The following is a 25,995-nucleotide window of genomic DNA, read 5'->3' as shown; positions in this document are numbered from 1 at the left end:
GTCATCATGCTTGTCTCCCTGTGAGGATGCTGGCTCAGAATGGGTCCCCGGGGCGTCGTGCTTGTCTCCCTGTGAGGATGCTGGCACAGAATGGGTCCCGGGTCATCGTGCTTGTCCCCCTGTGAGGAGCCTGGCTCAGAATGGGTCCCGGGTCATCGTGCTTGTCTCCCTGTGAGGATGCTGGCTCAGAATGGGTCCCGGGTCATCGTTCTCGTCTCCCTGTAAGGATGCTGGCTCAGAATGGGTCCCGGGTCATCGTGCTTGTCTCCCTGTGAGGAGCCTGGCTCAGAATGGGTCCCGGGTCCCGGGTCATCGTGCTTGTCTCCCTGTGAGGAGCCTGGCTCAGAATGGGTCCCGGGTCATCGTGCTTGTCCCCCTGTGAGGATGCTGGCTCAGAATGGGTCCCCATGACCTCATGCTCGTCTCCTTGTGGGGATGCTGGTGCAGGACCTCACAGTTGTCATAAATGTTGACAGAAATTGTGGTTGATGCAGACTTGGTTAAGCATGTGTTGTACCCTGAGGATAGTTGCTCAACTATTTTATGCCCAGCACATGTTTACTTCCTGCTAAATGACTTGGGCAGTCTGGGTGCTTAATAACATAAATATAACAATGTGTATAAAAAGTCTCTTTAATAAAAGTCAGCATACAGTGTTTTTTTCAAGGCTAGGCAGACATGGTGAATTGAATAGATCCACTAAGGCCAAAAACAACTATGTATGTTTCTTACTTCAGACCATCAAAAAAAAAAAGGGAAACCGGGCCAGGTATTTTTTTAAAAATATTTCAACCTTTTCTTCTTTGAAAATTGTAATATAGTATTTGACGTAATAAGCGCCCAGGGCAATCTCAAAATTAGAAATAGGGGCTCTTATTAGAATATTATTTTGGTGATTTGAAAGATCGTAAATTTCAAGGTTTATGCTGACAGCCTGAAATATTTATATACGACAGATATATTTTTCCAGAATTTAATTGCCCATAATTAAGGGTGCATATAACACACACGTGTGTACTATACACGAATAAATAAGTTTTGTGTACATTGATGAATCGGAAGGGGTGCTAATTGGGATTGTTCACTGGCCAATATAATAGCAAATATCACTGTGGGCCCTTATTAGAGGGGGGCGCTTATTATGTCGAATACGGTATGTCAGTAAATGCCTGTTTTCAAATGAAGAGAATGACTGGTTTGTTTGTAATGAAGCTAAAAAAATTAAAGCTTGTGGAATAAAATATGGACATTACCAGGATGGGAATGAAAGCTGTGGTGCAGCTTGGAAAAAAAAAAAGGAAAACGGTTTAGGGTTGGGACCTCCAGATTAGAGAGGGTCGTGGAAAACAGAAACACACAGTTTATTTTTGGCCTAACATTTAAAAATATTTAATTGTTAATCTTTAAGGATTACAAACATAAGAAAAAAACATGACTTCTTTTCTGTAACAATGTCTGTCAATATTGCCATATGAACAATAATGAGAAAACAGGATTAAAACCAGGTGCTTTACAGACCAATCTCTGTAACCATAGTAACAAACTGTCTAAACTGCAGAAGAAACAGGAATCAGTAACAGGACGTTACAGACATACAACATCAAAATTGACAATGAAAATGAACAAGAAGAAAATAACTGCAGAAAGACGGGGGGGTCACAAAATCAACAGATACCGCAGCTGAAAGACAACAAGGAGCACAACCACCTCTTCTCCCATGGACGAGGGAATAGCACGCAAGTTCAGTAAAAAATGTGGTTTTGCAAATGGTCCACACTTCTGGGGCTTCTTAATCAAAACAACTGGGACATGCATTCATTAAACAGTACGCACATGCTTGAAAAGACCTTGAATTTTGAGGTCCGTCTTGAAAAGTCAGGATCAAGAAATGCCTGAATTTTCCTAGGCAAACCGATACTTAATTAAACTACCTAAAAATTATACATACCGATATCTTTTCAAAGTAAGAAAAAAAACTTTAAACATTTTTCAAGAAAACAATTTGTATCCCTAGAGTTATCTCCCTTCCAGGGATCATCTGCTCACCTTAGCGTTGACTTTGCCTGAATCTTTCACAAGTTGAATGGAAAAGCCAAAACATTTTATATGCAAATGGCCGTTGAGCTTTTGGGAGAGAGCCTTGAAAAGGCCTTGAATATTGCAACTGAAATTTACAAAATGATACTTGCCCTTGGTTTGCAGTTGAGGTATAGTGCAGTATATGACTTAATATCAAATATCAGTAGAAATGCAAGCACAAGAAACAAAAACTGAAAAACGCTTTGTGTTTGGGTGTTTGTGAAGCTATTGACCGTGAACTGTTCATGTGACTAAAGATGTTACAACATACCATGTATGTTTGTTTGTTGTTTAACGCCGCACTCAGCAATATTCCAGCTATATGACGGCAGTCTGTAAATAATCAAGTCTGGACCAGACAATCCACGGTTTGGCATCATGAGCATCGATCTACGCAATTGGGATACAATGACATGCTTCAACCAAGTCAGCGAGCCTGACCACCTGATCCAGTTAGTCGCCTCTTGCGACAAGCCCAGTCACCTTCTACAGCAAGCATGGGGTCCTGAAGACCTATTCTACCCTGGATCTTCTGTGGCACAACTCGGCACTGCAAAATTGCCACGCCTTAACGCTAATGGCCACTAATATCACGCGGGTCACACAAGAAATGGGCTTCAAAAATTGTGCCCAAGTGGGAATCAAACCCGGCCCTCAGTGTGAAGAGCAAATGCTTCAACCACTAGGCTACCAATAAAGAGGTTGTTATCTATGAATCATTTCATATTTGGTAATAATCATAAATGGTGGCAATAAGCATTATTGGGTACAAAATTCAGGGCAAAAAGATGAAATGTACACATGTACAAGAAGACAACATTCATTATTTGTTATTTTTAAGGTGTTTACATGTACCAATATATGTAGAATCTTGGGAGGTATGAACATTATAAACATTCCATCTCTATTAGGTACTTGATCTTACAAGAGAATTGGTAAAAATAGATTGGAAATACATTCTTAATAGCACAATGGACCATAATTTGTCCTTGGCCAGGTAAGAAAAACATAATCAAAAAACCTAAACAAACTTTGTCAGTGATACAGGTGAAAATGTTTAAAGTCTTTACTTTGGATACATTTGCAGCTATGGACATATCTGGTTTGACAAAAACATTTTTCTAAAAATAATTTGCAAATTAATATTGAGTGAGTGAATGAGTATGGATTTAAGCCGCTTTTAGCAATATATTCCAGCAATATTCCAGCAATATCACGGCGGGGGACACCAATATAGGCTTCACACATTGAAATTAATATTGTGAAAATGTAAAAAACAGCACATACACTTTTGTGCACAGAAAATCCTATCAAAAAATGGACTGCAAATTGAAAATATATAGCATTTAGGAATTAAGATTCTGGTACTAAAATCTTGTCTGAATAGCTGTGGACAAAGTGTACAAAACCTTTAGAAAGGAGTATCTATATGCAGGTATATGAAGCTGGTTATAGGATCACATCGTAGTTAAAGGTAACCATGGTAACTTATAACTACACTGGTAACCAGGCAACAGATTTCCTTGTCATTAATCTGATTGGCCAATTGGCCAAGCATTATCTATCCTTTAATTGCCAAGCAGTGTTATGTAGTACAAAGACCTTAAACATGCAATACACTCACACAGTGTCGTCTATACCAATACCACTCAACCTTTGATAGAGACACTTTTTTAAAGTGGGGTGGAGTGTACAGTTTTTGGGAAAGGGGAGTGGGGTGGGGGATGTAAAGATTTTGGAAAGGAGTGGAGTGTGAGTGAGTGAGTTGGGTTTAACACCGCTTTTAACAGTATTCCAGTTATATCGCGGCGTGTCAGCTTAATGTGGGAGGAAAGCCCGAAGTGATGCAGGTCTTAAACGTTTACCACTTCCGTGAAACCCACGAGCATGCGTATGGTACTGACAAACCTAAAAACATAATCGGGGCGAACCGGGATTCGAAACCAAAATCATAGGTTTCTGGCGTGCCCAAGGGACGCAACTCTACACAGCAAATCGCGGCACCTTAGACTGGGCCACAATGCCCCCTGGTGTGGAGTGAGGCATAAACCTTTGTGGAAAGTGGAGGGTGCATACCGGTAGCGCTTTCAGAAAACTGGGGATGCACCGATTAGAGGGGGAGGCGTGTATTGTGTTGATAAAAAAATAATTACTCAATGGTTATTTCTGTTGAAAAAAAATGAAAAAATATGTTATTCATTTTTCAATCAACATTATTTGTATACTCAAAATCTGGGCTCTGGATCTGTGTATTAAAGACATATAACAATAGTTCAATATATTCAATAGTATTTTATCACTATCTGGTCACCTTGCGTTTAAAGCTACTTTATTTTGTGACTTCATTTGCTAATTACACTATTAAAAAATATTGCACATAAAAAAATAAATCACAACCATTACAACAAATATAGAAGGTATATATCGGGTTATAACATATCTAGGAGATCTATATAGGATCTATGTCCAACTACAGTTACTAAATACATACACAGAAAAACATTTCCAATTAGAAAATTCAAGACTCTTCTGTTTAACAAGTAGTACAAACAGGATGGCAAGCTCTAAGAGAAACTGACTTTTGTCACAACAGCTAGGTACAACTCAACACAAACAAACTCGAAAGTTATTTATCCCAACATGGAATTGACACTGAAAGACTTTAAGGCCACAATGAAATAATTATTCGATTTTTATCCAAATTTTTCCAAAATGGTGGGAGGCATGTATTGTAATATTTAAACTCTTCACGGCATTGGTGAAAACTAAATGATGGTGGGGCATACATATAAAGAAAACAAAATGACAACACGGGAGACGAATCTCCGTGGTCGGCTCTGTTCAAACCTTATGAAAAAACGATTTTCTAAAATATTTTCTATTTGCCGAGAGCCTGAAATAATTTTTATTCCAAACAAGCCAGATAGGCCGGTAGCTACTTGTCTTGAAAGATACAGACTCCCATTTGTAAGTTATATAATACATGCTGGAGTAGATAAACAAATTATCAATTTCCTGATTTACTCGATGGCGTTTCCTGTGATATCGCTCTTTCTCTTCTTTCGACTTTTCCTTTGCTGTATTTATGTTAAAGTTGTTAGCAGTTCTCAAAAATTAAATATAAAAAAATAGTCTACCAACAACATGCTTTAAAAAAAACTGCCATATCGTCACTTTGGTAGAGGGAATTCATCGATTGTAACTCTACAATCCGAGATGAACCAATGCTTGCTTTAAACATCTGCACATTCAGACGATGATAACCAGCCCAATGTTAACACATCATGGAATCAAATTCAGTCATGATTTGCAGTAAAGCAAATATTATGTTTAATATGGTAAATCTACACTGACTGTTAAAATAAATACAATAATAGGTGCTGACATTTTCTACCCGACAGCCAGGCAGTTAAATATCAAGAATAAATATCACCTAGCACCACCAATGCTGCCCACAACGGCATAGCGACAGACAGTTATTTCAGACAAGGAGTGAGTGAGTTGGGTTTAACGCCGCTTTTTAACAGTATTCCAGTTATATCGCGGTGTGTCAGCTTAATGTGGGAGGGAAGCCCGAAGTGATGCAGGTCTCAGACGTTAACCACTTTGGTGAAACCCACGAGCATGGGTATGGTGCTGACAAACCTAGAAACATATTCGGGGCGAACCGGGATTCGAACCCACAATCATAGGTTTCTGGCGTGCCCAAGGGACGCAACTCTGCACAGCGAATCGCGGCACCTTAGATGACCGAGCCATCCATGCCCCCATTTCAGACAAGGAAGGTACTTGGCAACAATAAAAGTATTTGAGGCGGAGGCAACAGGTATCAAAATCTAATAATTACTTCATAATGGCCTGAGATGAAATGGTTTTAGAAAATATTTCCTGACAAAAACAGGAATCATGCAAATGTAAACACAAACAATCTCGTAAGTTGGGGTGGTATTGTTACAATTGAGATATGTCAAGTAAGTGAGATCAGTCAGCTGGCCAATATTAATAATCATGATTATTATCATAATTATTGTTAATCTTTATTTATTTTCTACACAGAGGTAGAACACTGTAGTGTGTTGTCAACTTTAACAATTTGATTAAATGTATTGACTTCCAATAAATTCTAAATAGCATAAGCAAGAGTGATTGAGTTTGCTAATTGGTTTTGTAACGCCGCTTTGAACAGTATTCCAGTTGCATCGCGGCATGTCAACTTAATGTGGGAAGAAAGCCCAAAGTGATGCAGGTCCCAGATGTTTACCACTTTGGAGAAACCAACGAGCATGGGAATGGTGCTGACAAACCCAGAAACAAAATCAGGGAGAACCGGGAATCAAACCCACGATTACAGGTTTCGAGTGTGCACAAGGGACGCAACTCAACAGTGAGTGAGTGAGTGAGCAAGGTTTTAAGCTGCTTTTAGCAATATTCCAGCAATATCACGACGGGGAACACCAGAAATGGACTTCACACATTGTACCCATGTCGGGAATCGAACCCGGGTCTTCGGCGTTACGAGCAAACGTTTTAACCACTAGGATACCCGACCGCCCCTCACATGTTGAAAAAGTTCGAGTAATAAGAAAGAATAATAATTCTGAGCTGTGTATGGTTAGGGAAAAGTAAAGTTCAAATATTGACTATCAGCACACAGGATAATATCATCAGCAATGACAATAACCGTCAATTTATTTTGTTAATAGTTTCCAATATGACATTAATGATGGGCCTGACCTCATATACTTGTAATTATCATGCTTAAACCTCTGGATATATGCCATGTACTTATCTGACGAAATAAATACAATCTCATTAAAATTCTCGCTACCGCTAAACAAAGATCTGAGGACATCCCATTATGGGTCACGACCTTTTGCGAATTTTGACCGACCAATGAAATGGCTGACAAGAAATCGACATTAGCCAATCAGAAGGCAGCTTTCTCGAGCTTTACGACAGTAGTTTCAAACTGGCGACTACGCTTCGAAACATGTTGACGTATTCTCGATTAAAAAAAAATTAAAACTGATAAGAAGAACATTCTAGAATGGCTTATAGATGGCCTAGATTGTATGGATATCATCATAAAACCCGTAACTGTCGTTTGGAATACCCCGTGTTAAATATTATGTGGTTGCATGATTAGAAAACACATTCCGACTGTCACTTTCATGATCTGGTAAGCGACGCTCTGAAAGGTCGTTCTGACGTGACCCTTAACGGGATGTCCTCAGATCTTTGTTTAGCGATAGCGAGAACTAAGATCTGATTTTAATGAGATTGTAATAAATATGACATGATTCTATTAGAATAACAACTGTAGTTTACAGATTGTGTCAGGCGGTAAGTCAAAGACTCACGGCAACTTACTGATGTAAGTCAAAATAGCAAACACAACAAATTTTGGGAAAGGCCTTTTAAAAAAATTAATTAAGCAAGGCAGAGCTGCATTATCAATGATTCAGGAGTACTTAAGGTGTAAATCTGTCATGTGTACTGAGTGTTAGAAACTGGAACTAGTCCCGTCGTCCTTGCCAAACTGCCCAACAGTTAAGGTATCATAAGGACTCGTAGAAATTTGCCATTTTTAAGGGTTTTGCTATATGTTATCATTAAAAGGACTAGTGGGCTAAAACTGTTTGTTTGTAACACTGTGTACATATTTACTAGTTACGCCATGTCAAAATCAACACAGATGACAGTATGAAAGAGGAGTTGTAGTACATGGATAAAGTTCATGATAAATACATATTACACAGTAGTTTTATATACAATCACAGAAAATGGATTTCGGGTTTTAAGCAAATGTTGACCAGCAAATGTTGACCGGCAAATATTTGGGACTGTTTCCATTCTTACAGTCAAATTATGCATACCAAACAAAAATCAATGATCCTATAGAAGAATGCACTCCTAAACTGGATAAATAATCAAACACATGCACAAACATGGCATTCACTGGAGGGAAAGCAAGTTTAGCAAAGGGCAGATAACTCTAATCTCAATTATCTCCCTTTAGTTGAATCACAAACAAGCTCTTTTCAATCGCTGCCATAATTGTGAGTATGGACCTTTACAAGACTCTTGAATATTTGTGAATGTCAGTGAGATGTGGAATACTAACTTAATATTCCAGATGAACTGACGTTTGTTTTACAAGAATGGTTTGAGAATGTGGACAAAAAGGAAAAGCACCTAACTCCTCTCTTACTTTTTCTCTAGGACATGCAGAATGGTTCCCTGATTGCCAAATGTATATGATGTTTCATTTTAACTAACAAAGCAGGGGGAATATTCTCATATCGACAAAACTATTAGTCAGTTGTGAATTTAACTCCATGCATGCTTGTAGGCTGCCTCTCACTGTGAGGATATAGTATAGAGGGCTCCGAGAACAAATAACACTGTGAGAAGTTGTGACTGCTGGCAGCAATATTATAGAGAGCTCTGGGAACAAATAACACTGTGAGGAGTTGTGACTGCTGGCAGCGAAGTATAGAGAGCTCTGGGAACAAATAACACTGTGAGGAGTTGTGACTGGTAGTAGCATTAATATATAGTCAGCTCTGGGAACAAATAACACTGTGAGGAGTTGTGACTACTGGCAGCGAAGTATAGAGAGCTCTGGGAACAAATAACACTGTGAGGAGTTGTGACTGGTAGTAGCATTAATATATAGTCAGCTCTGGGAACAAATAACGCTGTGAGGAGTTGTGACTGGTAGTAGCATTAATATATAGTCAGCTCTGGGAACAAATAACGCTGTGAGGAGTTGTGACTGGTAGTAGCATTAATATATAGTCAGCTCTGGGAACAAATAACACTGTGAGGAGTTGTGACTGGTAGTAGCATTAATATATGGTCAGCTCTGGGAACAAATAACGCTGTGAGGAGTTGTGACTGGTAGTAGCATTAATATATAGTCAGCTCTGGGAACAAATAACACTGTGAGGAGTTGTGACTGGTAGTAGCATTAATATATAGTGAGCTCTGGGAACAAATAACACTGTGAGGAGTTGTGACTGGTAGTAGCATTAATATATAGTCAGCTCTGGGAACAAATAACACTGTGAGGAGTTGTGACTGGTAGTAGCATTAATATATAGTCAGCTCTGGGAACAAATAACGCTGTGAGGAGTTGTGACTGGTAGTAGCATTAATATATAGTCAGCTCTGGGAACAAATAACACTGTGAGGAGTTGTGACTGGTAGTAGCATTAATATATAGTGAGTTGTGGGAACAAATAACACTGTGAGGAGTTGTGACTGGTAGTAGCATTGATATATAGTCAGCTCTGGGAACAAATAACGCTGTGAGGAGTTGTGACTGGTGGCAGCGAAGTATAGAGAGCTCTGGGAACAAAATATCACAGTGAGGAGCTTGTATGGATATACAGCTGATAAAGAAAGATATTGAACAAAAGTTATTTTATAAAGCACTGACCTTTTGCAATTATTCTATTTTGCATATTTTATCGTCAAAATGTAAGTCTGCATTCGTTGGCAAAAAACAAGACACTTTCCAGACAGTTTTGGCATTGTCATTATTTTTGCAATCTCGTAAAGCATTTGAAGAAAAGTATCGCCCTGAGATTGGCTTTTTTCTTGTGTGACCAATAACCATGCACTGCAGGTCAGGTGACAGGTCAAAGCAGACGTGACCCACGGTATGTGTACTACCTGTGACATTCCATGGACGTGAAACACCCCACAGAAACCCCCTCCTCACCATGACATCCCTAGGACATCAGTGCACCATTAGAACAATATCAGACAGTGATCATCTAGCAAGCAAAAATAGCTTTAAGGTAAATAGTATTTCCTTCATTCAGATCTTCTTTCCAAACTGAAGATTTTGGCAATATATCATCACTGGAAATATCACATCAACAAATATGCATCCACATTATGAATCTTATCTACCGAAAGTTAATCACAGGAGCAGCCGACAGAAGAAATAGGCAATGGTAAAACTCAATTAGGTGTACTGTCATTGGCTGAAGGCTGGCTTGAACACTGATTGGTTGAGGAGTTTTCACAGGTTGGCTGTGTTTGGTATGTGTCCTGATTGGTTGGAGCAGCACTGGCTTCAGCCAATGATGGGGCTGGATTGTTGGCTGGTGCAGCCACTTCACAGTATGGAGGAGGTTTCGGCATGTTGTTGGTGCCAGCTGCAAGATCCTGAGCATTTAAGGCCATCGGTGGTGAGGGACTACCTGTGAGGAGAACAGGGTTTGTTTTTTTAAATAATCAAATGTTTTCTGGTGTTTCTCAGGGAGTGAGTGTGTGAGTTATATTGCGGCGTGTCAGCTTTAATTTGATTAAATGTATTGACTTCCAATAAACTATAAATAGCATAAGCAAGAGTGATTGAGTTTGCTAATTGCTTTCGTAACACCGCTTTGAACTGTATTCCAGTTATATCACGGTGTGTCAGCTTAATGTAGGAGGAAAGCCCGAAGTGATGCAGGTCTGAGACGTTTACCACTTCGGTGAAACCCACGAGCACGGGTATGGTGCTGACAAACCTAGAAACATAATCGGAGCGAACCGGAATTCGATCCAACAATCTTAGGTTTCTGGCGTGCCTTAGGGCATCTTCTAGAGACAAGAGAGTCAACTGTCTATAAAAGTCCAGTTTCCACCCTTGCCGAACTAGGCTGGTATTATGGAGTTACATTTTGGCTGGACTAACGAGTTTATGCATATATAGTCCAATCTGTCGTGCAGATTTCGGTCGATTGCAGAATTTGCAAAGCATGTGCACCGCCAACTCGTTGTCAGCAGATATTTTCCAAATCTTTTCATGTTTTTAATCGAGGTGTGCACGTGATTTGATGCACTTCGCCATGTAAGACACGTTTTATCACAATATATATCTTGATTATTGATCAGATCGTCCTGACCGGGTGCCACCATTTTGTGTGAAGCAAACACAAGTGATACGAGAGGTGGAATCTGATTGGTCCATAGGAGAGGCTTAGATGGGACAGTATCTGGCAGTATCAAGCTGGTTTGTTTGTTTGTTTATTTGTTGTTTAATACCTCATTCAGCAATATTCCAGCTATATGACAGCGGTCTATAAATAATCAAGTCTGGACCAGACAATCCAATGATTGACAAAAGCATCGACCAATGCGGTTTGGATACCATGAGTGAGTAAGTGAGTGAGTGAGTTGGGTTTAACGCCGCTTTTAACAGTATTCCAGTTATATCACGGCGTGTCAGCTTAATGTGGGAGGAAAGCCCGAAGTGATGCAGGTTTCAGACGTTTACCATTTTGGTGAAACCCATGAGCAGGTGTATGGTGCTGACAAACCTAGAAACATAATTGGGGCGGACCGGGAATCAAACCCACAACCATAGGTTTCTGGCATGCCCAAGGGATGCAACTCTGCACAGTGAATCACGGCTCCTTAGACGACCGGGCTACCCGTGGCCCCTGGGATACCATGAGATGTATCTACCAAGTCAGTGAGCCTGGCCACCCGATCCCGTTAGTCGCCTCTTACGGCAAGCAAGGGTGGCTGAATTTTCTCAAACATACTCTTAACTGGCTAAGAAAATTCTTAGCTAAGAGTTACATTTAGGAGTGTAGTTATAATAGCTCTGAAGGTACCTTTTAGCTATGAGAAAAGTGTACTCTGTACTAGCCTACTGAGATACCATGCCACAGTTTAACATGGATAGCCCATTCGGATATGGTATGCAGAATCAAAGCTGACCCCAAGCACCAGGTTGGGTAACAACAAGTACCATCTTTTAACATCATACATACTTTAACATCCTTTGGTATGATGTGGCCAGGTAATCGAACCACCATCCTTCCACTCTCTGGGCAGATTTCCTAACCACTAGACCATGGAGGCGGTCTTAAAATCATCGAATAATTTTTTTAAATTACATACCTGCATAGTTGGATGCTATAAGTGAATATTGAGGTGGCAGGTCAGCCTTGTTCTCAGGGTACATGCCTGGATGGGAGGACACCTGCAAAAATACAAAGCTTTCATCAAGACGCAGAAAACAACCAATACTATAAAAGTTGTTTGTTTGTTGTTTAACGCCTCACTCAGCAATATTCCAGCTATATGACAGCTTCAGTAATTAAACGAGTGAGTGAGTTTGATTTTTCGCCACTTTTAGCAATATTCCAGCAATATCACGGCGGGGAACACCAGAAATGGGCTTCACACATTGTACCCATGTTGGGAATCGAACCCGGGTCTTTGGCGTGACGAGCGAACGCTTTAACCACTAGGCTACCCGACTGCCCCCTGTAATTAAACGAGTCTGGACCAGACAATCCAGTATTGACCTCATGAGCATCGATCTACGCAAGTGAGATACGATGACATACATCAACCCAGTCAGTGGGCCTGACCACCTGATCCCGCCAGCTGCCTCTTACAACAAGCATAGCCACCTTTCATGGCAAGCATGGGTTCCTGAAGACCTATTCTTTACCATATTTTAAAGTAACTTCATTGAGTGAGTATGTAAATTGAGTAAAGTTAAACCTTACAAAACCGGACAAGTTAACGTTACTTTGTATTACCCTTAGTCCTGATGAGTAGAGCTGTCGGATGTTGGTAAGATGAGAAAGGCCTGTATCTGGTGATTGTTACTTTATTTCTTAATTATCTTTGGTCCTAACAGTGCCTAATTAGATTTGTTTGGGTGTTTGTGGTGCAGACAAAAATTGTAACTGGGTCAAATCTAGGACTTACCGTATTCTACGTAATAAGCGCCCAGGGCGCTCTAAAAATTAGAAATAGGGGGCTCTTGTTAGAATATTATTGGTGAAAGATAAATTTTGTTGTTTATGCTGACAGCCTGAAATATTTATGTATGACAGATATATTTTTCCATAATATAATCGCCCATAATTAAGGGTGCATATAACACACGAGTGCGTATTATACGCGAATAAGTAAGTCTTGTGTGCACTGATCAATCAGAAGTGGTGCTAATTGGGATTGTTCACTGGCCAATATTTTAGCAAATATCGCCGTAGGCGGTTATTAGAGTGGGGTGCTTATTACATCGAATATGGTAATACAGGGTACCTAAGGGAAGCAACTCTGCACAGAAAAACTGTGACTAACATTATAAGCTCCATAAGATACATTATTGTACAAGCCTGTGTGTCATACTGATTTTACTAAACGAGTGTCAGTATTCTTGTAATTCCCAAACGACAGCGAGGGTAAGCATGGTAAGACATGAATTCTTACCTGAGTTTCGTAAAATCAGTATGACACACATGCGAGTGTAATAATTACTTTATTACTCTTTATGCCTTAATCCTTTTGAGCTCCCCCTTAGAAAAATGCACTGATCAGGACTGACGTCTTAGAACATCACTAGTGTCTAATGACATCAACTGTTTCAGCTATGATGTTGTTTCTAGTATGACGTCATTCCGACCTTATATCACAATAAAATTCTAATGCCTTCAACAATGTCGTCTGGGTGACGTATACAATGTACTGGTGTGCATGAAGTGAGCGAGTGAGTGAGTTGGGTTTAATGCCGCTTTTAACAGTATTCCAGTTATATCACGGCGTGTCAGCTTACTGTGGGAGGAAAGCCCGAAGTGATGCAGGTCTCAGACGTTTACCACTTCGGTGAAACCCACGAGCACGGGTATGGTGCTGACAAAACTAGAAACATAATCGGGGCGAACCAGGATTCAAACCCACAATCATAGGTTTCTGGCGTGCCCAAGGGATGCAACTCTGGGTGTGCATGAAGTGATATTTGCGTAGGTGCACAGACTTATGGGTAATATAGCATGGTCTGACCTCTGAGTAGGGTGGAGGTAGAAAAGAGATCTCTGGTGGGTCGGAAGCAGCCGGGCCGACGTAGGCCAAGTACGACTGAGAGTTGCGGGTGCTGCTGCCACGTATGTGATTGGTCCGTCTTGTTGTGATCGGTGCCCGCTGGCGCTGCTGGTGAAGTGTTGCCATGCGACGGCGGCGGTAGTAGCCACACCCACCAAAACAGGACATCATGATGAAGATGATGACAAACCTACATCAACAATAAAAACATATTCAGAAAATGACAAACCGGCGAGATGAGTTGACAGCTTCAATTGACCCTAAGGCGTTGTAGCTCACCTGGATATGTAAACAAGTGTTTGAATGGCATTTAGAAGCTATGCACATAAGGAAGAGAGTGAGTATGGTTTTATGCCGCTTTTAGCAATATTCGAGCAATATCACGGCAGGGGTCACCAGAAATTGGCTTCACACATTGTACCCATGTTGGGAATCAAACCCGGGTCTTCGGCGTGACGAGCGAACGCTTTAACCACTAGGCTACCCGACCGCCCCATAAGGAAGAGAGGTTATGGATGTCAACTGTTTAAGAACAACAAAAGTAATAAGATAACAAAGGTGGAAACTTAACAAGGGAAGCCAACAGTTAATTGGCGCTGATAGGCGATTAGCAGTGGACAAATGGAAGCCAGGACTTAAATCACTGATTGGAAATAGGCAGTGGACAATGGCTAAATGGGAGGCAGGGCATAGTAAGGTACATATACATGTTCTCTGCTTCATAGCATTTGTTCACCTGATGATGGAGTAAGTATATATACTCATATATTCCTCATAATAAAGAAGTTGACATCAATTAATTCTCTTCCTTGTGTACAACGGAGTGGTGGGTGAATGTTGTTTTACGCCACTTTTAGCAATATTCCAGCAATATCATGGAAGGGGACACCACAAATGGGCTTCACACATTGTACCCATGTAGGGAATCGAACATGGGTCAACGTGTCAAGCAAACGCTTTGACCACAAGGCTACCCCACCGCCGCTTAAAACAGGGAACAAGCACATGAAACTTTAGCTATTACCAAGAAATACAATTTGAGGAAATTATCAGCATGGTCAAAATGCGAAGGTCAAGTCAAGGACAAAATTGAAAATATTGCTATGAGAGAAATATATGCTTAGCCTCACTACTATCAACACATGTACCAAATTTCCCTACATTATGAGTGAGTGAGTATTGTTTTACACCGCTTTTAGCAATATTCCAGCAATATCACGGCGGGGGACACCAGAAATGGGCTTCACACATTGTACCCATGTCGGGAATCAAACCCGGGTCTTCGGCGTGACGAGCGAACGCTTTAACCACTAGGCTACCTGACCCCCGGCCCTACATTAAGACAATAAATGACTGAGAAGTGGCCATAAACAGGTTTTTCAATATGGCGGCTATATAGAAAATCAGATTGGGGGTCATTTTTAAAAGGGAGAGGTCCAAATGTCAAAATCCTCTCTCAGATAAATTTACTGACTACAACATACTACATTTGTGTGTGACTGGTTCCACTTCATTGATGAGAAGATGATGTTTATGATGGATGATGCATGACTGACAAACAGGCCATCAACCAAGTGAGCTATAAATATAATCTGATAAGCAGTAATACTTTTAATGCCTCCCACTGCAAACTTATGAGTTTGGCACAAAAACATTATGCATACAGTTTGCTAAACACATTAACATGGTTAAACTGCTGGAGAATGGGTTACAAAAGATTGACCATCATGGGAAGCCATGTATGAGATTCTCCCTTCCATCCACAAAGAAGTTGCTATGGAACCTCACCACCCTTTGTCTATCTGACCAAAATTCAAATTTGCATTACAAATTACACATTTTAGGAGAAAAAAATCTTCCATTGTATTTCACAGTATTGATTCCCATCATCCTTGTGCATTGTCCAGACAATTATCATCTTGAAAAAGTAGATAGTTTTTGAAATATTTCACAAGTTGTATTTGAAATTACTCTGTTAACTCTAAGTCAGTTGGTGCCATACTGGAAGAACACACCCCTCCCTCTTTTATACACACCCTGTACACATTGCAACATATTCAGAAGAACAAAAATAACAAGACCAAAAGTGGGCAGGGCTCACTAATACCCCCCGACTACTCCAACATATTTCTACGTTTAAAACATGAAAAAAGCAATATTTCCTCAGTATATTTACCGTATTCGACATAATAAGCAACCAGGGCGCTCTCAAAATTAGAAATAAGGGGCTCTTATTAGAATATTATTTTGATGAAAGACAACAGAGTTGAAAGATCGTAAATTTCGTGGTTTATGCTGACAGCCTGAAACGTTTATATACGACAGATATTATTTTTCCAGAATTTAATTATCCATAATTAAGGGTGCATATAACAAACGTATTATTCACGAATAAATAGTCTTGTGTACAAAATATCAAGCGGAAGGGGTGCTTATTGGGATTGTTCACTTGCCAATACATTAGCAAATATCGCCGTTGGCGCTTATTAGAGCGGGGCGCTTATTACGTCGAATACGGTATATCAAAATCTGCACTGCACCCCTCCTATTGGTATAATAAATGTACCCCCAATTAGAAAAGAATGAAGTAGTTCTTAAGTTATAGGTTGCACAAATGTTGAAGTGAAAAAATATTCACAACATGAAAAATATATTTTTTCAGAAAATAGACAGATCAAAATCAATCTTTGCACTGCACCCCTTCCATTAGTATGGAACTGTTCCCTATATGCGAACATATTCCATGCAGTAGTTTTCAAGTTATAGGTTGCACAAATGTTCAAGTACTATTATTCTAAGTAAACAAATGAAAAAAAGCTGCATTTTTTTTTAACGTCCAAATATTGAAATCAAACTTCACACTGCACCTATCCTATAGGTATAAAAAAGTGTTCACCTAGTTTTAAAAGAATCTATGTAGTAGTTTACAAGTTATAGGTCGCACACCAAAATATCCTCCAAAGGAGGTGAGGTGAAATGTTAAACGTCACATCTAAGATTATTGCACTTATATAGCGACGTGCATGGACGTGTGTGCCATGACACAGTTTAACATGAATACCCCACTCAGACACAGTATACTGACTCCGAGCCGACCAGTCTTTGTTTTAGCGCCACACAGGGTAACAACAAGTACCATCTTTTAACGTCTTTTGGTATGACGCGGCCGGGGATCAAACCCCGGACCTTCCGCTCTCCGGGCGGATGCTCTACCACTAGACCACAGAGGCGGTCTCCTCGGAAGGAAGGACTGATGGACAGAATTCCTTGGTTTAACAATATACCCCTGCCATTTTGGGTCGGGAGTATAATAATCTTCAAGTTCTTAGACTGAATTTCTTTCCCACCTCCCAAACATGATTTTCACACACCCAAAATCTGGATAGAAAGAAATATAAATTTGGCCTTTTTATAAACTATTCAACATGTTTAATTAATTCAAATGTTCTACTCATGTTTCTTACCAGAAGTACCACATATTCCAGATATGGAGTTTGTATGACCTGCGGAAATTGTCCTGAGCATCTCTGTCGTAGCAGCAAGACTTGACATTGGCACAGCATGTGTAGGGGGAGAAACAGCTGAAACAGACCACAGAGTGAGTGAGGGGGGTGGGACCAATGCGGATATGATAGGGAAAACAAAAACATACACATTTCTGGGGCCTTATCACTTCATGCCCACAGGCAAATAGTGTTGGCAAACCAAGGATCATAATCACATTGATCCTTGGATTCAAACCAATGTGATCCTGGCATGACTAAGGGAGGCAACTCTGCAGTGCCAATTGCTTCCCCTTAGGCCACTGGGCCCAAGTTCCTGCCCAGCCCTTGACACTTCTGTTACACTCTTGATAACATGGCTGCCACCAGTATGGAAGAGGCCTTTACAAGAATCTTGAAATGTTTCCCTTTAACCCCAAATGTATGGACATTTCTATTTTTGTGTGTCTCTTTGGGAATGACATCATGATGGATTTTGAAAAGGCTTACAACTTACTTACTATTTCCCAGATGAATTTATGTTTTTTAATAAGAGATTGCAGACTAAGCATGCTAAGAGATAAGCACGCAACTTCCCCATTACATTCTCACTATACGCCGCTTTTTGTTTTAGCAATATTCCAGCAATATCATGGATGTTGTCACCAGAAATGGGCTTCATTCATTGTACCCATGTCGGGAATCAAACCCGGGTCTTCGGCGTGACAAGTGAACGCTTTAACTACTAGGCTACTAGGGTTGCGACCGGGTACGAAAACTGAACTCGAGTACCCGGCAGACAATACCCGAACCGGACTTGAGTACCCGTAGTTTAATGTTGTCCCACTTGTTTGTAATGCTTTTGCGAATAAAAGGTCATCAAACACCCATTGATCTATTCTAAGGTATTATGTTTTTCATTAAATGCCTGCATGGCTTACCTAAAACCACAAGTGACGCAGAATATCAAAGTAAACTTGCGCCAGTCATTGAGCACTGGAAACAGCAAGATCACATGACTGCCTGACACGTGAGTCGTGACATGAGTAATAAAAATGTGTCTGAGTGATCTAGGTTTGTATTGTAATTTGTAACATTGCACTATTTCAGTATTTCGTTACGGGTACTCGAGTCCTGAAAATTGGACTCGAGTCCTAAGCTACCCAACCCGTTATCGGGTACTCGAGTACCCGTCGCAACCCTATAGGCTACCCAACAGCCCCTTCAAAAATCAATATTCCAGTTTCAATAACACATGCATTACTTTGATGATGACAGAAAGACGACCCACATTGACCAGTGAGCAATGTTGTATTCTGCTAGACCATTAGGTACATGGCCAGGGCCATCAGGATAAGTATCAGGTGGCTATCTTACTGGATGCAATAGATAAGTCTGAGAACGTGATAAAGATGCAACTTCTAACAAACAAACAGAAAGCAGTTGCTCTACACATGGTAACTAGGGGCAAGTATTGACAGAACAGCTCTATTCCATGCCACACTTACTGAATACCATTCCATGCCACACTTACTGAATACCATTCCATGCCACACTTAATTAATACCATTCCATGCCACACTTACTGAATACCATTCCATGTCACACTTAATGAATACCATTCCATGCCACACTTACTGAATACCATTCCATATCAGACTTACTGAATACCATTCCATATCACACGTAATGAATACCATTCTATATCACACTTAATGAATACCATTCCATGCCACACTTACTGAATATGAATACCATTCCATGTCACACATACTGAATACCATTCCATGCCACACTTACTGAATATGAATACCATTCCATGTCACACATACTGAATACCATTCTATAGGGGTGTGCAATATAACTGGTATACCAGTATATTGCAATACGACCGTCAGGAATACACATATTACAATACAACCCTTGCGTATTGATATTTCTCAATACAGTCACAGAAGAATTAATATATAATTATATCAATTTTATCTACCATCTTAAGGCATTTGGATGGACTGGGTAACTACCCAAACCATGTAAACAACACACACTTCATGCTGGTTACATGCGATAGGTACATGTAGTCTCGTTTATTCATACTACCAATCTCGCAATCTAAAGTCGAGATTATTGAATGAAGAAGTAACATCTGAACAGTACACATATACATGATTTGGGCCCCAATACATTATGCAATATGTATCGCAATACAGCTCTCTGTATGGCGATATATTGCAAAACGATTTATGTGGTAATACGCCAACCCTACCATTCCATGTCACTGCGATCATTATTACTGAATACCATGAAATTTATTGCAGCAGCTCCAGCTTTTGGTGTCCAGATTTCATAACTAAGGCATGCTCTTTCTACAAAGTGAGTGAGTGAGTGAGTGAGTTGGGGTTTAACTCTGCTTTTAACAGTATTCCAGTTATATCGCGGCGTGTCAGCTTAATGTGGGAGGAAAGCCCGAAGTGATGCAGGTCTCAGACGTTTACCACTTCGGTGAAACCCACAAGCACGGGTATGGTGCTGACAAACCTAGAAACATAATCGGGGCGAACCGGGATTCGAACCCACAATCATAGGTTTCTGGTGTGCCCAAGGGACGCAACTCTGCACAGCGAATCGCGGCGCCTTAGACGACTGGGCCACCCGTGCCCCCCTTTCTACAAAGATTTCAAAGAGTATCCTATGGTTTGTTCAAAAGTTGTCAGGGCTACAACATTCAAGGTCTTAGTAGAGCTTTCAAAATGTTTTATGGTCGATATATGGAGGACATTTCCAAATTTGACACATCAGTGAACAAAACGTCTGATGCAATTCCTTATTATGACTTGTATCAGATCCTACCATGTTTTTTTCAGGGGAACACTTACCTTGCCTTTGCATGTGTTTGCAATGGATGCCGACAGTGGGGCAGTATATGCTCACTTTTTCACAAACACATGGTATCATCAATATTGGATAGTGATTCAAAAACACAAAAACACGCTTAGGGACCGACCATTTGATATTTATTGGGGGGGGGGGGGGGGGCTACAAACCTGATATTCTTTAAAACTAAACTATGAATCAAAATATGTTTTTCTAATAAACACATTGCACCAAGAAAATATCAAATGGAAAATGGTCGGCCCCTTACGATAGTCATAATCATTCAATGGAAATTTTTTAAATGAAAATGTTTTTGTCATTTATACCGTTATATATCGTATTTGACGTTATAAGCGCCCACGGTGGTATTTGCTAATATATTGGCTAGTGAACAATCCCAATTAGCACCCCTTCCGATTGATCAATGTTCAAAAGACTTATTTATTTGCGTACAATATGCACTCATGTGTTATCATATATGCACCCTTAATTATGGGCAATTAAATTCTAGAAACATATGTCGTACATAAACATTTCAGGCTGTCAGCTTAAACAACAAAATTTATCTTTCAACTGTTTTTTTTTACCAAAATAATATTCTAACAAGAGCCCCCTATTTTTTTTTTTGAGAGCACCTTGGGCGCTTATTACGTCGAATACGGTAATACTTATTGTATACCATTTCATATACATGCTGTATGATGTACATAATTGAATATCACACTACAAACACCAATGAATATTCTATTTACCATATACCACTGAATATCATACTTACTGGATATCATTTCCACAGTTTTCAGCTAAAGCCTGGAAAACAAAAGAAAATAATCAACAAAATAACAGATCAACAGATAAAATAACTATCTACAGAAAAGTGACAAATCTACAGATACATTGAGGCTGACCTTGTCACTCTTTACACAGAATTGTTTGATAGGCATTAGACAATTTATGGATAACAACTTCTTTAATTACTGTAAAGGCGACGTTTCAATATAAATCCTTATAACCATTGTCAAGCAGGACCAGTTATAAGGATCTATACCGAAGTGTCGCCTTTACCATGTTAACAGTAATTAAAGAAGTTTTTATCCATAAATTGGGTCCACTTTGTCTTCACACAGAGTCAACATTCACCCTGAAGTCAACACTTACATGGATGAAGGGAAACATTGTTCCGTTCGACAAGGACAAGAAGCTTGAATTGTTGCTCATAATCCCTTTCCCCAAGTCCTCCGCTAAGACTGATGACACCACACTACAACGCCCATATCACTAATCACTTGCTCTCATCTACTTACTCACCCATAATCCCTCACAACTTGAGATCGATAAGCTTCTTGCTCACACTCGAGTCTCATTGCCAGATCTCATTTTCATAGTACAATTCCTACTGGCAGGTGAAAATATAGACGATGAATAGTTTTCTGTGATAACAAATATAAGATTTGGTGAGAATGTGTGATCATGATTTTGGAGGAAAGCCAGAAGTGATGCAGTGGCCTGATGCTACGAGGGGTGGCGTTGATGAAGTTGGTTGCTAGATACTTTTCAACATAATCCCCTGCAAGGTCCACGCACTACCAATATAACCCCTTCCTAAGATGTGGGAGGAAAGCCCGAGGTGATGCAGTGGCCTGATGCTACAAGAGGTGGCTGAAAAGTCCTGATCCTAATAGGGCTAGGACAGGTGACTCAGGTACCCGGGTCGGGTGGTTCCTGAGTAGGACCCGAATACCCACAGGACTACCCGGACCCGTGGTTAGTCAAGTGATTATATTGTTTAATGACAAAAATTATCTGGAACTCTATGGTTACACTATAAGTGATAAATGTTCACATTTCTTTCTGACTTTGCACACATTCCTTCTGACTTTATATGTTTGCATAATGATAAAACATCAGTCAATAACCAGATTGGTTTATACGGGTATCAAAATTTATTTTGACAGGAGTATGGTCAAACTATTCCCAATCGGACATGTTTTACCTATCTCTTGAGACCTACAGTGGGTACCCGGGTAGTAAATTTGGACTCGCCCTAGGGAGGAAAGCCTGAAGCGATGCAGTGGCCTGATGCTACAAGAGGTGGCTGAAATGTTTGTGAACCTAACTACTATGGACCACGCTGATGAAGTTGGTTTGTTTTTGGCAGGGTCCTAACCCGGCTGATGATGCTGGAGAGCCTGGAATCGGCTGCTATAGAAGGATTCTTCCTGTGGTGCAAAAAATCTTCCACAGCAGAAATGACTACATTTGCAAATTTTAGGGCAGGCAGTTCTTTCTTCAAAATTGGGAAGATGTAGAAATCAGAAGGTGCCTAACCTAGGTAACACAGAGGATGTTCAGTGCTTTCAATGATGTCAATGAGCTCAAAGCCTCAGTCATGCATTGCAGAGGCAACAACAGACTTGTGCACTGGTCCTGGTGGAACTTTGTTTGTTTTGTTTGTTTGTTGTTTAACACCGCACTCAGCAATATTCCAGCAAAATGACGACAGTCTGTAAATAATCGAGTCTGGACCAGACAATCCAGTGATTGATATCATGAGTATGGATCCACGCAATTGGGTTAAACGATCAAACTATCAAAATTGTTTGCCCTGTGATAGTACCATATCGATAGGAATTAAAAATTGCCAATAGCATTGTCAAGAGTATGCATAAAAATCGACAGTTTCAATAGTTGCAATTAGTTATAAAGAACACATGAATTATACTAATGTTTAGAACAGTACCCCACATTATTGCATTAGTAAAGTATTAAACCAACTTTAAGGCTTGATAATTATATTAAGTCACCCCTAATGAGTGAGTGAGTGATTTAAAGTTTAACGTCACATCGGCAATATTTCAGCCATATCGTGACAAACACCCCCAATGAGTATGGCGTTGACAAACCAAGAAACAATCAGGGCAAATCTGGGAATGGACCACGATAAGCTGCTTGCACAAGGGAGGCAACTCTGCACAGCAAAGGAAGCAACAGTCCAACACTATCATGGCTGATGTCAGAGTGAGTGAGTGAGTATAGTTTTACGCCGCTTTTAGCAATATTCCAGCAATATCACGGCGGGGGACACCAGAAATGGGCTTCACACATTGTACCTAGGCTGATGTCAGAAATTGGTTTCACACATTGTACCCACCTGGGAAATTAAGCCAGGTCCTTCAACTTGACAAGGAAATGCTTTAACCACTACCGGTAGTTTTTTAGTGTTTTTTGACAACTGAGTTTAGCATGTTTAGGCCTGCTTTTTTCTCTTTATTTTTCTAGATTATTTGCTGAGAAATTCAGGTTGGAAAACTTTAAAAAATATAAATAAATAAATTTCAATTTCAAATATCATGAAAATATTATTTTTCCCTTTCATAAAAATGACCAAACTGTTAATCAGGTAGAAAAGAAAATTGAGGTTTTTTTTAATGAACTTATTTTTATTGATAACAACAACAGTACATGAGTTGGGTTTTTTAACATTCGGAAAAATAAAAGACCCGTTGCTTTTCATTTTTTTGGCAGATTCTTTTGTACCCACTGTACCCATGTTAGGAATCAAACCCGGACCTCTGGTGTGACACGCGAACACTTTAGCCATTAGGCTACCCCACATCCCTTGGAATGTTGATAGTCATGATTAACACACAAAGGGTAAATACAACACGCGAGACACAAATGAATTGATCGGTGAGGATGAACATGCCACGCCCTTAATGGGCTCTGTGTCGTATACAGACAATTAACCACAACCATGATCAACAACACACGTGACTCAAACATTGATATGTGTACCATAACCTGCCATCTGATATCAACCCGCTCACTGGGATGTTCTACTCCTCCTAAATAAGATTCAGTAACCATGGCAACACAACACCAAATACTGGTAATTGAAACTGATAATAGATTTTCCTTCTCATATAGCTATTTAGTATTTGCTGATGTTTAAAAAAAAATACCCATTGATGCCGAACGACATCAACACTATTCAGCTATGTCATTCTTGTGACGTCATTCCAACATGACACACATAACGATTCGAATGTCAACAATGATGTCTGGGTGTCGTAAACTATACACTGGTGTACGTGAAGTGATATTTGCACTGGTGTTTATACAATTTTTATGAACCTGCTTTTTTCTAATCTTAAGGGGGGCGTCACGCCGAAGAACCGGGTTCGATTCCCGACATGGGTACAATCTGGAAGCCCATTTCTGGTGTCCCCCGCCGAGATATTGCTGGAATATTGCTAAAAGCAGCGTAAAACCATACTCACTCACTCACCCTAATCCTATGGTCATGATAGGTAATAAATAGAGGTTATCACGCGTTTGTGTTTGGGGATGGTAAATATCCTGCATTAGGGGTAAACATTGTACTTAGCGAGCCTTGGCGAGCTAAATACATAGTGTTTCAAAATATTGTGAAGTAACCCAGCGTATTCGATTAGCAAATCAGCAACTTATTTTGAAATTATAAACGGGCATTGCGTCAACCATTTTGTGTCAACCTGGCCAAACTCCACGATGACAGTTACATCATGATCATTTGCCATCACACTTTCTTGTGGAAGTATCGTGGTATTTTTGAGTCCTATAAAGCTCTCAAACCCACGCGTCACCAGTTTGCAGGGACTAGATGAATAGTGTTTTTAAATATTTAACTTAAATACCCACATGTGTAAAAACTAGTGGGTAACAGAAATTCGAATACCCAGATAGAATTACTGATACCCAATGATTTTAAAATGCATGGGTAAAATACCCACATCACCAAAAGCTTATCTGGAGCGCTGCACTTGTAAATGGGTACATTATACAATTTGAGGTTATGGCATATGATGAAAGTTATCATATGATATGTCAGTTTTCATATCATACCCAATATCAAACCAAGACCCCTATATCAGCCCGCGAGTCAAAGGTCCCCGGGCTGATATGGGGGGGGGGGGGGGGGGGGTCTCAGCCTGATATGTGGTGTGATATGAATACTAGGGGTGACTATTGTCTGGAAATCACTATTGTGATAACTATTGACATTGAAAGAAACCAGCGTTAGTGCCTATTTCTAAGTCCTGGACCCACTTGCACAAAGCGATCTTAGTGCTAAGATGATCTTAACTCGCATACTTTAACATAGGCTTACAATAGTCGTAGCGCTAAGATTGCTTTGTGCAAGTGGGCCCTGTAGTCCTTACCAAACTGCCCAATAGTAAAGTTATCCTAAGGACTAGTAGAAATTGGCCCATTTTAAGGGTTTTGCTCTATGTGATCATTATGAGGACTAGTGGGCAAAAACTGTTAGTTTCTAACCCTGGAAACTGTTGCGATAACTATTGATATTGCAAGCAACCATTGCGATAAATATTGATAGTTTTCAGTGTACCATTTTAGAAGGATTTTAGAGTTGAATTAAACCTTGGAACTGAAGTTTCCTTTAAATGTGATAACCATAACCCGATAACGACAAATAAAAAGTAAAGTTTGAGATATGATTGATTTGTTTTTTCTTTACCCTAATAATTTAAGAAAAAGAAACTTCCACATTACCATGTGTAAATTACTGCCATTCATGATCAAAAGAAAAACAAATTTGAACAGCAATGCATGTATTTTATTGAAGCTGTAAAACTATGGTAAATACAATCAAAACTATCGATATACCTAAATGAAATCGATACTTTTGATGGGAAACTGATTTAACAATCGA

General features: G+C 39.9%; 1 protein-coding gene across 2 annotated transcripts in view; it reads right to left on the bottom strand.

The window, feature by feature from the left end:
- Window positions 1-7,264: 7,264 nt before the first annotated feature.
- LOC124130848 (vesicular, overexpressed in cancer, prosurvival protein 1-like) overlaps window positions 7,265-25,995 on the bottom strand; it is a 28,945-nt gene continuing 10,214 nt past the window's right edge. The window contains exons 1-6 of one of the 2 annotated variants that reach the window (XM_046493881.2): window positions 21,441-21,526; window positions 21,061-21,092; window positions 17,391-17,507; window positions 13,888-14,116; window positions 11,989-12,070; window positions 7,265-10,295 (exon numbers count right to left, since the gene is read on the bottom strand). In XM_046493881.2, coding sequence (XP_046349837.2) covers window positions 10,054-10,295; window positions 11,989-12,070; window positions 13,888-14,116; window positions 17,391-17,507; window positions 21,061-21,092; window positions 21,441-21,500 — 762 coding nt within the window. In that variant the 5' untranslated portion in view covers window positions 21,501-21,526 and the 3' untranslated portion in view covers window positions 7,265-10,053. Of the gene's footprint in view, window positions 10,296-11,988; window positions 12,071-13,887; window positions 14,117-17,390; window positions 17,508-21,060; window positions 21,093-21,440; window positions 21,527-25,995 lie in introns of those variants that run through there. The other variant, XM_046493880.2, reaches the window with a different exon arrangement.

Source organism: Haliotis rufescens, unplaced genomic scaffold (genome assembly GCF_023055435.1).
Source record: "Haliotis rufescens isolate VD_foot unplaced genomic scaffold, xgHalRufe1.0.p SCAF_10, whole genome shotgun sequence".
NCBI classification, from domain to species: Eukaryota; Metazoa; Mollusca; class Gastropoda; order Lepetellida; family Haliotidae; genus Haliotis; species Haliotis rufescens.
The sequence above is the reverse complement of the archived record's forward strand: the minus strand, read 5'-3'. Positions and strand labels throughout refer to the sequence as shown.